At 46.8% G+C, this 13717-nt stretch overlaps 1 protein-coding gene across 1 annotated transcript; it reads right to left on the bottom strand.

Moving 5' to 3' along the window:
- Positions 1-1614: 1614 nt before the first annotated feature.
- LOC123191417 (putative F-box protein At1g67390) lies at positions 1615-5798 on the bottom strand. The gene is made up of 4 exons (XM_044604165.1): positions 4793-5798; positions 4545-4687; positions 2097-2393; positions 1615-1623 (listed from the first exon to the last, which is right to left on the bottom strand). Exons 1-4 carry the CDS (start codon positions 5796-5798, stop codon positions 1615-1617), a joined length of 1455 nt encoding a protein of 484 aa, XP_044460100.1.
- Positions 5799-13717: the final 7919 nt, after the last annotated feature.

Here is a 13717-nt window from a genome sequence, read left to right as displayed (position 1 = left end):
GGCCATCTTCAGCCCATCCCCCGTGATTTAATTTCGTATATAACCCTTTAATTCTTCAGCTTTTGGAATTAAATTTTTGTCCATCTAACCTATCATCCTGATTCTCAAAAAAATAACAAAGAATCTAACCCAACATCCAAAACTTAATTCCGATCAAATTATATTTGGCTCACATAACTCATCAAACACTTACAGTACACGTACACGCATGGCCCACAAACATGACAGTCGCACGTACTCCGTTATTTTATAATGTATATTTTATTGGGAAACTCATTGGAGCATCTGGGTGCTACACACCCCTATATAAAAATAGTATTTTTATAAATATCAGGAAATTTTTCTGAAATTTTAGGGTATGAAACCTGGGTGCGCATTGTATACTCGTGTGCATTTTTGTGAGTAATGGCTGCCCGTGTAATCCGCGGCGTAGGAATTACGGTCTGACATATGTTATATCTAGTTTCTTTTTACACGTACGTTTTTGTATTTTTTTACTTACATTACCACGGGCACCCATTCCCTACGAAACTGAACATGGGGTACAACGGGGCACCCAGGTTTTATTTCCCAAATTTTATTTTATTTTTCAAATTTTCTAATATGTTTTTAGTACTATATTTATATAGGGGTGTGTGACACCAGAGAGTCACAAATCCTCTTCCATAGTTTATTAGGGTTCATTAGAGTTGAAGTAAAACTATGGAAAGAAAAACCTATAATATGTGGCCCCTATGAGTGATTATTCAAGACCCAAAGACTGCTCGGTATCAGGGGCCCGCCAAAAAAAATTGTCAATTGACACACCATATGTGAGGGGGGGGGGGGGGGGGGGGGGCTTACCCCTTCGCCTCTCCTTCAAGGGAACATGGCGGCTAGGGTTTCTGCCTCCCGCCAGCAGCGCCGCCGATCTGCTTCATCTCATGTGGTCTTAGGGCCATGGTGTGTGGTGGATCCCGACCCTTCACCGGTGGGAGAGCTCTGTTTTTTTTACGTTTCTTTGAGTTTTGCTAGGATTTGTGTCCTACTCAGGAAGACGAGAAGGTGACGACTCCCCGAAAATGGAATAAGATTCTCCTTGCCTAGCCCTTTGTAACTGTGATGCGTCTAGCATCATCGGACGACATGTGGAGGCGTGTCTCTAGCAGACCTCGCAGGATTTGGCAGTGGTTGTCTTTGGTGGATCCACTCAGATCCGGTATTCGTTCGCCTATGTTAGTGTGTCTTCAGGTTGGATCCTTTCAATCTACGCTTTTCTTCATCCGGGACGGTTGCTGTTTTGGTAGGCTAGTCCTATGGGGCTTAGCACGACAACTTCCCCGACTGTCTACTACTCTACTACGACAAGTTTTGCCCGGCTCCGGCGAGGAAGGGGTGATGACGGCAGCGCACCTTCGGCTCGCTCTAGTGCTTGTAGTCATCGCTAGGTGGTCTACGAACCTACATGTAATTTCTATTATTTCTGGTATTTGTTATGCCATGGTTGATAATGAATAGATTGGAAGTTTTCTCGCAAAAAAGAAAGATGGAGCTGAAGTCAGCGGCATGACCTCCTGATGGTCCTCTACTGCCTTTGGAACTAGTGTAGTTTGTTTACTCCTTTCATGCTTGAAACTAAAGAACCTGAAACATGTAAAGTGTTTCGTTTGAGTAATTGAACGGGGGAGCCGATTCGGCTTCCCGCTGATCTAAAAAAGCACCCAACAACCGCAAAGAATGGAACATATTGCCACTAATAAAAAGTTCCAAGGAGCATACTAGATAGATAGACATGGAAACTGATAAGGCAGGGCAAATTTGCATAGTTTGCATCAAGGACCATACATAGGTAGAGAGGGAAACAGAACCCAACTGACCACCACCACAGGTTATAGGGTAAGCTAAATATCGGTTGATAGCACCAGGCACCAAGCCGCAAATTCGACAAACCAAAATAAGGCCGCAAGTGGCAACAGTCCACTTCTCCCCAGAGGCTTAAGGTTGGCTGACCTCGGCTTCCGAAAACGGGTCGTGGAAAGAGAAATCTGCCCCGGTTTTGAAGTTCCAGGGATAACCCCCCCCCCCCCCCCCCCCCCCCCCGCAGGCCCCTTGTTCACAAGCATAAACTGGTAGCTGGATTGGGACACCATCCTTCGGAAGCTGTGCCTCACCTTGCCTACCGCCTCCTCCTTCGAGAACGGCGTGAAGCGTGGATTGGCCATTATGACGAACGCGGCCCTCAGCGTGCGCGCGGTCCGGAAGAACTCCAGGAAGCCAACCTCGCCCGGGTCCCCTATGAATTCGCGGAGGCTCATCGTGTGGATGCGCGAGGCGACGTTTTCGATGGGGCCAGACTCCTCCCAGAAGCTGCGGGTGAGGTGGTTACCAGCAGCAGGTTGATCGCATCTTTTACTCTGTGAAAATAGATTCGATCGGTCAGCAGTTGGGAGAGCATCTGAGGAAGGTGAATGCAGGAAGCCTCAGATTATTTATATGTTGTCGGAGAAATGGCAAAGTAATATTTCTATGCGTTAAACTAGCACAAAGCACCAAGTAGGCTACTGGAACTGAGAAACAAATGTGCTGGTATTATGTAGATATAACTATAACAAATTAGAAAGTGAGACAGAAAATTTCAGTCAACCGTGGAGGTCTTAACAAGGTGAGTGGTATACTGTACCAGGCTTCCAAGAACCTGTAGGAACCAAATGTGCTAGATTATTATGTGAAGTTTGATCGGCTTGAAATAAGCATTGCACCCACTTGTATCATCCACTTTCCGCAGCACAAATACTGCTAGCTAGTAGGAACACAATTTGGTACGAGTCGTAATACCATGCACACACCTCCAAATACATCGTAGGCAGCAAATGTGCCAGTATACTATGTGTAAGTTTGATCAGTTTGAACTTCGAAATAAGCATTGCATGCAACTTGCAGCATCCACGATTCCACAGCACAAATACTGCTAACTAGTAATGAACACAATGGGACAAACTAGAGAAAATCAAGAGGAAAAACAATAGAAATCAAAGAAAATGGCATTGTATGCTGTGACAAGACAAAATGTCGTAACATAAACAGATGAACATGCAATCCCAATCATTATAATTGCATATTCTAGTCAGCGTGCGTAGGATGACCTGATCGGTGAGAATAAATTGTAATGTCTGACTTATTTTTAGCTATATTGGTCAAGAATAAGAATGTATATGATAATTGGTCAGGTATGCCTAGTCATATTAACGCCGTTGTCATCATCTTATTCTGTTATTCACTGGCAAATTACTCAGCCAAGCATGCATAACACAATACATGGCTCACATTTCATAGTAGAAGAAAATAGAGAGACCATAAAGAACTCTAATGATAATTTATTTGACAGATATACGCAAATAAGTGAAAACACTGCAAGCAACAAAATCTACTGAAAGATGGAACACAATTTTCAATTAACGTGTAGAGGAAATTGTTAAGAAATTAACCAGCGCAAGAACAAGTTGAGGGAAATAGATCCCTAGTTTCCATTAGCTATCTGGAAAGAAAAGGTTAGAAAAGAAAATTGTATTATGAAAGTCCCTTTTTTGTGAGCAAATGGGGCATTTGCAGCTAAGATTCAAAATCTAAATACTGTAAGTATATACTTGTCCATAATAAAATGCCGGATCCGATTTGTAGGAGAAAAGATGGGTGAAGTACCAGAATGCACTAACTACTAAATAGCCTAGTAGTGCAGACTGCAGAGAGAAAAAAAGAATGATGTATGCTCTAAACAAAGATGTGCTGAGCATAATCCATCGACAGTAAATTAAGATATATGCGATGCTGCAAACTTCAGTCCAGAATGGAGGACTTTAGTCTTAACAACAATTTGCCAGATATGTTCTTTAATATGAACTTTCAGATGTGGGGTACAACAGCCTCTTTCTGTAATAAATCAGTCAGGATAAGTTCCTAAGATCCTCATATGACCAAACCAGCTTACTAGCATCCATACAGCTATTATGGCATACCAATACCGGAACAGCCTCAAGAAATGTCGACATGGATGTGCTAGTTTACTATGTGTAGCTTTCATAAGTCAGAAATAAGCATTGCATGCCTCATGTCTGTTACTCTGTTACAGTAGCATATGCAGCACTAGAAAAAAAATATGGACATACCTACAGAAGCAAAACACTATAAATCAAGATACCGGCATAATAATCATTGTGCAGCAAGAAAACTTTGTTACCAAATGTCACAACATAAACAAACCAGCATGAAACCCTTCATAAGTCGAACTGGGTATTTCGGTGTAGGTACGTAAATTTTGGAGAAGACCTATAATTGGTCAAATGTAACTTGGCCAAGTATGAATAGCCATCCAGCTGGTGTTCTCTCCACCTTACCTTCACGCATGGACAAAATTACTTAAACTAGCTTGCATCACTATAATCATTCACATTACGGTGGATTAAACCAAAAAGACAATATAATTTAGCTATGACAATGACAGGCTAGAAGCAAATAACAGGCAAGACATCCATAGAAATGTAAGCAGAACGTGAATTGGTGACAAATACCACAATATGCAGTCTCTCCGCCTTGGGAAAGCATCTGAGGAAGGTGGGCACCATCTTGACGTCGTCGCGAACCCCGAAACGCACATTCAAGCTCAGAATTTTAACGGTTGTGAGCATGGTACTTGTGCTTGGCTTTATCCCATACGGAAATTTTCCCAATTCAAGAAGAACATCACACAATTAATTGTGTCATTGGCTGGACATATTTGCCAACTGAACAAACCGATATACTGGAGATGGGAGATGTACCATGATGATGGTTTCTCCGACCTCTAGGACCTGTCCTCGCTCTAAGTATCCCAAAGTGTACAGCTTGGGGGCATCTCCAATCCTGACTCTGCTGGAGAAGGGACCGCGACCGACTCTGCCCGAGAGGATGAGCCGCTCGAGGCAAGGAGCCTTTACCACGGCGATGTCCTCCTTAGCGGAGCCGCATATTTGCACGCAGCGCAGGCTCTGGCTGACGAGGTGGAGGCGCAGCTCCACGCGGCATCCCTCGATGTTGAGGATCTCTAGCTTAGGGCTCCTGGCGACGAGGGACTCGACGGCGTCGCGCTCCATTTCGACGCTGCATATGCCGAGCTCGACAAGGTGGGGAAACGAGGCACCACGCAGGACGTCCGTGCTTGGTAACTTCCAGAGGCCGATGTAGAGGCTGGTGAGGGTGGTGACGCTGAAGAGTGCGGCGGGGAGGGGCACGTCTTGCGGCCACGGGCGGTTGACGAGGACGAGGTCTTGGACGCCCTTGGCGGCGAGGAGCTGGACCCAGCGCGCAACCCGGGCGCGGCACATGTGGCTCCAGACGAGGTCGACGCAGCGAAAGGGCCCCGGGTGCGCTTCCAGGATGCGGGAGACGGCGGCGATGACGGACGGCGAGGTGGCGGGTGTGGGCGGCCAGCCGTGGCCGTCGGGGAGGAGGTGCGCGTCGCTGAGGACGAGGGGCGTGGAGCGCCAGAGCGCGCGCCAGCAGGAGGAGAGCACGGCGGTGCGCGCGCCGTACTTGGCGGGGAGGCGGGCGACGAAGTTTCGCAGGAGCTCGTCGGGGAGGCGGCTGATGCGGTCGACGCCGTCGGAGGGGGCGGCGTGGACAGCGAGCCGGCCGTTGTCGGGGAAGGGCAGGCGGGGGACGAGGGTGTAGATGTACGTCAGCAGGTGCTCCATGAACATGTCCAGCTCGTGCGGGTCACAGCCGCTGCGCCGCACCGCGGCCGCCGTCGCGGGATCGACGTTGGTGAACGGTCTCGGGTCGGCCATGGCCGGACGGCGGCGCCGGCGAGGGTTTGCGGGTTCAGCGAGCGGGGGAGTGAGTGTGGAGTGTGCGCCGTGCTTTTTATAGAGGGACGGCAGTAGTTTGTGTGGTGGACTGGGCCTGGAGAATGTTGTTACTTGGTTGGGCCAAAGCCCGACACAGGTTGCTCACGAGCCCACGAGTCAGTCCCCTTACTTATTTGTTAATTTTTTCCGCAGTTGCTGAGAAACAAAATTGTTTCTTTTTTCCCACGTATAATTATTTTCAACATGTCCTCGCTCAGAGGTGCCAGTACCTGTGTGTGCTTGTTTTCCTTAGCTGCATTTAACAGTTTGCAATCATTTATCTGCTATTGATTCGGTGACAGACGCTCTCAGTGGATCTCATCGACTCGCCGCGCCAGCATTTGCTTTGTTGCAAGCATCCCACGCTCTCCCACCATAGCGACAACATAATAATCATTTTTTTCGTCTTCATAAGAATAGCTTGCACTACTTCCATGGTCGTGGTTAGATGTGCAAGTTCCTACCGGACATGCTCTAACATTCTTGCAATGGAGAAAGGTATGAGCACCATCTTCATTCAGCAGTCATCGTGGTGGCGGACGGCCCATGGCGGTGGCGTGGTCGTCATTCCCCATTTTTCCGGAGAATTGCCTCTTCCGGAGCAAATATGGGCTGCTGGGTGGTTGTGGGGGGGGGGGGGGGGGGGGGGGGGGGGGGGGGAACCAAATATTACGAATTAAAGAATATATGGATGGGCCCGATAGGTCTTAATTCTCAGTTTCCTTCATGTTTAACTTTTGGAGTATGGGCTAGAGATGGGCGTTTCCTATTTCCTATTTAGCGCTGCAGGCGCCCGTCAGTATGCATTTTCGCGAACGGGCGCCCAGGCCCCAGCGCTGGGCCCCCCAACTACCTTTTGGTTCTAAAAAATTGTTCATCTTTGTTGTTTTTCTAAAAAAATGTGCTGAGCTTGGCATTGAAACATGCGACCAGATCGTTAGAAAGGATGCGCGACAACCACCAGGCCACTAACCTGCTTCGTGTTCTATTCGTTCGTTTTCCACTTTTATTTATTTGTCAGTTCGTTTTGTTGTTTTTCCTTTTTCCTTTTATTCTACTTCGTTTCTTTTTTCTTTTATTTTTTTCTTAAATGCGCCGGTTTTTAGTTAGTGAACTTTTTTTCAAAACTGATGACTTTTTTCAAATACGATGAACTTTTTCCAAAATCTATGAACTTTTTCAAATTGAATGATTTTTTAAAAAATTGATGAACTTTTGAAAAAAATCGGTGAACTTCTTTCTAATTCGATGATTGTTTTTCAAAACCACAGAACTACTTTTCGATGAACTACTTTTTTCTAATTCGATGATTGTTTTTCAAATCCGATGAACTACTTTCATTTTCGATGAACTTTTTTCAAATTGATGAACATTTTCCATAATTGAACGAACTGTTTTTCATTACAAAAATAGACATTTCCCAATTGTTTTCAAATAACTCAAAAATCTGAGTGGTACAGTAAATGGCTGAGTAATAAATAGCGCGTTGCATTAGTTCGAAAACAATTTGTGTTGCTTTCGTTCACCACCTTTATGTAGCTGTAGTGGTTAAGCGAAGAAATTGCAGGCAAGTGCCGCGTGAGATCGAATCTCCGTTCTGTCAATTTTTTAGGTGCGAATATGTTCCTGGGCCGAGCGTAGAATTGGTCCACAGAGGGAACGTTGTAGACGCCATTTGCACGTCAGCGCCGAGTAGGAGCTCCCTAGAGATGCCCTAAGCTCTGTGCTTAAAAAGGTGAAAGTATAGATGACATTGAGGTTTGCCCATTTGGGATCATGTGCTTCAAATGTTCTCGTAAAGAAATTAATTTTCTTCTCGACGGGGAGAAAAACTAATAAGGACATGTTCGGAAACGCTCTAGCTCCTATAAACTCCAAATCCCGATCGACGATCACAAATCCCACTCCGCCAGCGGAATCCCAAAACTGGTGATACATTTGGGGCGCTAGTTCCTACTCTCAATCGATTGGATGGGCTGACAAGCCAGTTAGGAGGTAGGTGCCCTCAGCAAGGGAAGGGACGACAACGCCTATGGGTGGAGGTCGGCGGGCGTGGGTGCGAGGACAATGATGTCGCGGCGAGAACTCCATTAAAAAAGTTTAATCCAGGAATTTTAGAAACTTGTACAATAATTTCCCAATAAATGAACAAAATTAATGCTCCTAAATTTGAATTGTTTGAAAACCCAATAATTTATTATTCCTCCCTTGTTTGATGATATATAGTGTATTAGGGTTTATTAGAGTTGAGCAGGGCATGGAAGCTGAAAGCTCTAAATTGTCGCCCCTGTGCTAGACCTCATTTATTCACCTACAGGCTTTAAAATGTCGCCATGTGCTAGACCTCATGTATTGACCTACAGTTTCCATGCCCTGCTCAACTCTAATAAACCCTAATACCAGCCTTCATATTTTGCATCAGAAAATAATCAGACCACGGTTCCCAGAGAAGGGGTCATGGAAAGAAAAATCTGCCCCGTCTTTCAAGCTCCAAATGTTACCTCCTGCGGGGCCGGTACTCTCACGGACAACCATCTTGGATTCACTTGCCTTGACTCTCGAGCTATGTTTCACTTTGGCATACGCCTCCTCCACTGAGAACGGTGTGAAGCTTGGATTGGCCAGGAAAACAGACGCGGTCTTCAGCGCCCTTGCGCTCTGGTAGAAGAACTCGAGGAAGCCAACCACAGCTGGGTCCCCTGTGAACTCACGGAAATTCATCACCTTTATCGGCGAGAGGAGGTTTCCTCTGGGGTCAGACTCTTGCTCTTGATCTTTGGGACGCTAACTCTTGCTTTTGATCGATTGGATGAGCTAACAGGACAGTTAGGAGGGAGGTGCCTGGGAGGGGAAGGGAGTCAAGGGACTACGGCACATATGGGTGAAGGTCGGCGAACCGTGTTGGGGCGACGAGAGCATAGTGGCGTCGTGGCGGAACTTCAAATTAAGTTCAAATGGAACATTTTACCCCATAGTTTAACAAAAGTTCTGCCACAATTTACCCTGTTTAAAATTTTGTGAGCGTTCTGACCGACATGTCCCAATTGTCAGGTCCACTTGGCATCCCACATCGACCGTTTTTTCCTGCCTATTTTCTTCCTGCTGGACCGGTCCTCCCAGCTTCTCCTTGACCGGGAACAGGACCAGCCCGATGGAGGTCGCTCGCGTCGCATCTAACGCACAACGCCCGAGTCAGCCGTGGGCCATGCTTGCCTCCAGTCGGTTCTTGCTTGTGTTGCCTGTCCCCTATCGATTGCATCGCCCGTCTAGGTTTCCAACCCACACACATGCTAGGATCGCTCGAACCTTGGGTTGGGAATTGTCAGGCAGCGGTGATGATGATGGCGGTGGCGGCGATGAGTGCTGAGCGGCCAGCCATGCAATTTCATACCTCCTCGAGCAGGGTTGTATGGCCGCGGCATCCAAGCAAGAAATGACCCCGTGGAATCCGATGGCTCCATCAAGCTCGCCGACATTGGCATAGGCGCGTCCATGTACATGATCCCATCAGGCTGTGACCAGTTCATCTTACTACTTTGGCGACATAGCAGGGACCCCATGAGGATGTGCTCAGTTGATGGCGGGGCTATGGCAATGGCCGGTCCAACAAATTAGTGAGGTTGGTGAACAAACAATCCCTCTCAGTCATACCCCATTCCACAAGATTTTGACCATATCTATCATAGCAATTTGTGTAGTCTGATATTTTCCCGACTCATGCATTAGCCGGCGAGGCGTTTCATTAGGACAGAATTAAGATGCTTATTGAAGATCATGTGTATACATGTCACCCTTCTGCAATGTGTAGGAGCTAAGAAAGGTGAAGACTGACAAGATGTTTGTGCCGCTGCTTGTGTAGCCTGTCTTTGCCACTGCCACTGTTTGGTGTATTCTGTAGTTTGTGTAATTGTGAACTAGTGAAGCTATCTATAAATGGGAAGCATTATTCAATCCTGTTTCGAACATGTGAATCCAGAGCAGTCTATAGCCTATATTAATCAGTTTTGGCAGTAGTGTGAAGCAGAAATACGATCTGTTTGGCAAAAGAGAGATAATTTGACAGCATGATCCTTGAATAAGGAGACGAGTTGACATCATGACCCAGGGAACAAATAGGCAGAAATAGTTGTCATAACACAATTTTTTTGCATTTTATTTCCATGATCTGTTGCAAATAATAGAGAAGGATCTATTTTATAAATAATAGGAGAATACCATCAACTCCAAAAAATAGATAGGGTAAATAGGCACAACACAATTGGACCTGCCGGTTAGAATGCTCACAAAAAATTAAACAGGGTAAATTATGGCAACATTTCTACTAAATAGGGTAAAATGGATGAAATCCTGCTAAATGGGGTAATTAGTGTCAAAAATGTCAAAATAGGGGGTAAAAACCGGAATTTAACTCTCAAATTAAATTCAAATGGAACATTTTACCCCCTAGTTTGAAGTTTTACCCCATTTCGTTTTCCCCTCAATTTTGGCGCTCACTAGGTTGAAATATAGGTGGTTTTCTTTTTTCTTCGGTTTGTCTTTTGGCACAAATTGAGAAATTTCGCTAATGAGGTAATATCTGTCACAAACATCAAACTTAAGGGTAAAAATGCAATTAACTATTTTAATTATTGAAGCTAGAAACCTAAAATTCATATGCATATATTCTCATGAACTTTCTTTTATTTAGATTCTAAAAGCCAGATATATGTACAAGACAACGTTGATTTGCAATATATCAAATGGAGCATGCAGCAAGTCAACTGTTAGAGCATCTACATACAGGCTTCCCGTGTATGGCCCGCGAACGGTCCGGTAAAAAAACAACCTGAACTGGCTCCTCATACCAGCCCTATATGCTCGGCTTGTTCAGCACCCCTCATATCCAACCAAATCTTTGGCTGATATGGGAGGCCAAGGCACGCCCGAGCGTGTCTACTATGTCGGACTGACTGCAGGGTCCCACATGGAAACACGCAAAAACCCTTCAGCCCAGCGGTCGTCTCCTCCAATTAGCGATGACGGCGGAGAGGACGCATTCATGTCGTCGCATGGTGCCCTGAGGAGCCTAGTCCGTCTATTTAAGCTGGGCGGCGGCACCTGAACCCTATCATGTCCCCATTTTTACTCTCTCCCTCCGCACCACCACCTTCCAATTTGCACGTCGTCCACCGCTTCCTCCATCCAGTCGGAGTGGAAAGTGGAGGCCGACCGACGCTTCCTTCACCAGGCGGACGCGGGAGCTCGACGAGATGTTTGTTGAGCTGTCTGACGAGGAGGAGCCGGAGTTGCGGGAGATGCTATCCGCAGACGTTTGGAGGGTCCAATTGTAGATGCTCTTAAACTAGGGTAAATATCTGGTGCTGGATTCAGCCCGTAGGAGGAGGAAGAGGATGCAGGCGAGGTGGAACCGGCTTCTCCGGCTGCGGGCTTCGCCGTGGCCAACGCGCTAGTAGAGTTCGAGGTGGCGGAGCAGCAGGCCATCCTCGACTCCATCTAGTCGAAGGCGGAGGTGGAGGCTAACTGCCGCTTCCTCTGCCAGGCGGACGCAGAGCTTGACGAGATCTTCATCGAGTTGTCCGACGAGGAGGAGCCGAAGGTGCGGAAGGCGATCATCCACCAAGAGGCGAGTCCGTCCGATACTATCGGCACGGACGTCGTCTACATCTCCGACGACGAGTAAGCTAGGTTTATCTAGGTAGCATAGTATTTACGTAGCTTTTGCATATGGTATGATCTAGTATGGATCCGAGGAGTAAAGTTTACGGTATGTGTTGGTGGCTTACCAAGCCGGCCATTTGGTAAAGTTTACGGTATGTGATTCCAACTCATCCTTACGAATGCACAAACGCACACTTTACCCCTATGAGTACCTTTGAGAGACTGAGCGGGCATATCATCTTGAGAATTTACGAAGTCACCGTAGGCGCCTCGTAGTCGACGGGAACGTCTCCTCCCACTGAACGCACATAGCCGAAAATCTGATTTGAACCCTGATGGGCTGGGGATACCACTGTCCTTCTAACCATCCAACCATAGGTTGGTTCACGTGTTAGCCGGTTGCTGTCCGCAGATGTTTGGAGGGTGAATTTTGCTAGGTACGGTTGTAGATGCTCTTAAACCAAGATAAATAACCGGTGCAGTATTCAGGCTGTAAAACGTAGGTGGTACGTCCTAGGGTTCTTCACGTGAGTCCTTCGCATGGGGCTTTGACTTTAGTCCCCTACTTTGCCTGTTTCCCTCCCTTTGCGCTCGTGCAGAGGTGGCGACCGATCTCGCTCGGTCCAGTCTCCAGTGTAGCGAGCGCGTTACACGTACACCCGGTTAGGGAAGAGAGCTCGTGACTTCAACCAAGCCCAAACCAATGAAGGAGCAGGTAGCTAGCCATTAGTACTACCACTGATATCAATGAGCTAGCAAAAGGTTTTCTTTTGCTGTATAGTGATGTGGCAGTTCAAACTAGATCTCACACTTTTTCCGTCATGTCCTTCTCCGATCGACGTGTAATCCGCATCATATCATGGGTGTCTATATGTTCCAGCTAATGGCCTAATTTAAGGCGCCCGTGCGTACGTGCGTGCAGCCGTGCTGCTTTACACGAAACCATCCGACACGTCAACTAACTGATCCATCGCCGCAAACCAACCTATCAAGATGATATACCGATTCAGTTTTTCAAAGGTGTTTATAAAAATAAAGTATGCGCGTATGCGTTTATAGGAATGAGTGTATGTGCGTATATATGAGCGCTTGCATCTGTACTATGTTAAAAAAAGGGTGTGTTTAGGGCACATCTAGATCTGCTCTAATTCTAAGTGAGTGAATCAAGCATAAAAAGAAAAAGAAAAAAAATATTCACACAAATCTCAATGTAAAATCAATGACATATGACTTAGATGTGCAATACTTATGGCACATCTAGATGTGCTTTAGCAAAACTGTAAAAAAAACTAAATGTCGCCAGCATGTCAACCTCTGAATGCATGTCGGCTCATGCATGCATGCCATGCAACGAAAGAAAGAAAGAAAAGCTCCTTCTTCCACCCGCCATAACTCCACTGCACGAGCATCCTCACGGCTGACAGCCTAGCAATTCAACCGTACGTACGAGAAAGACGATTCATTGATGCAAACGTCCGCTCTCCCTCTCCAGATCTCTTGCTATGCTAGCTACACATGAGCTGTTATCTCTCTCTCTCTCTCTCTCTCTCTCTCTCTCTCTCACGAGCCTTTAAGAACCCTACAGATCTTAGCATTGTCCCTCCAATATCCATCTAGCCATAGCTTCGATCGCCTCTCATTGACACACGTAGATCAGCACCGCATGTCTATCCTCGCGGCCATGATCCTTCTTCTGCTGCTGCTCACGCCCACTGCCGCCGCCGAGGCGGTAAGGAGGCCACCGGCAACGTCCGTGCCGTTCAGGGCACGGCCGCACGGCCGGCAGCCGCTCTTCAGTGGCCGGGCAGCCAACGGGTGCATGCCGCGGGGCTCCCGCGTGCCGCCGTCCGCGCCCAGCCGGTACGCCAACTACCACACCCTCGACGCCGGCGCATGCGACCACGGCGGTGGCCGGAACCGGAAGCCGTGATCAGGGCTGAGCATCGTATCGTGTTCTTTCCGTCGTGTTCTTTCTTTGGAGAAGATCCTGGATTCTTTTTTTTTTCTACAAAGAATATATATACACAAGTTATGCTGAAAGATTAAGGGCATACAATCTGTCCGATTACTGGATGTCTTCGCCCTCTTCTTCAAAGAAGAAAACGGGGTTCCATTATTGATCTAGACTGTCAGAGATAATCTCTTGTAATTCTCGCGTCTCAGACCGTTAAATAAAGTTTGGGTCAATTTTTTTGTATATT

This window comes from Triticum aestivum, chromosome 2A, assembly GCF_018294505.1.
Source record: "Triticum aestivum cultivar Chinese Spring chromosome 2A, IWGSC CS RefSeq v2.1, whole genome shotgun sequence".
Classification (NCBI taxonomy): Eukaryota; Viridiplantae; Streptophyta; class Magnoliopsida; order Poales; family Poaceae; genus Triticum; species Triticum aestivum.
The sequence above is the reverse complement of the archived record's forward strand: the minus strand, read 5'-3'. Positions and strand labels throughout refer to the sequence as shown.

Coding starts and splice junctions, on each gene's coding strand:
- LOC123191417 (XM_044604165.1), bottom strand. CDS start 5,798: ATGGCCGACCCGAGACCGTTCACCAACGTCGATCCCGCGACGGCGGCC. Junction 4,688..4,792: donor CGGAGAAACCATCATCATGG/TACATCTCCCAT, acceptor GAAAATTTCCGT/ATGGGATAAAGCCAAGCACA. Junction 2,394..4,544: donor CGGAGAGACTGCATATTGTG/GTATTTGTCACC, acceptor CTATTTTCACAG/AGTAAAAGATGCGATCAACC.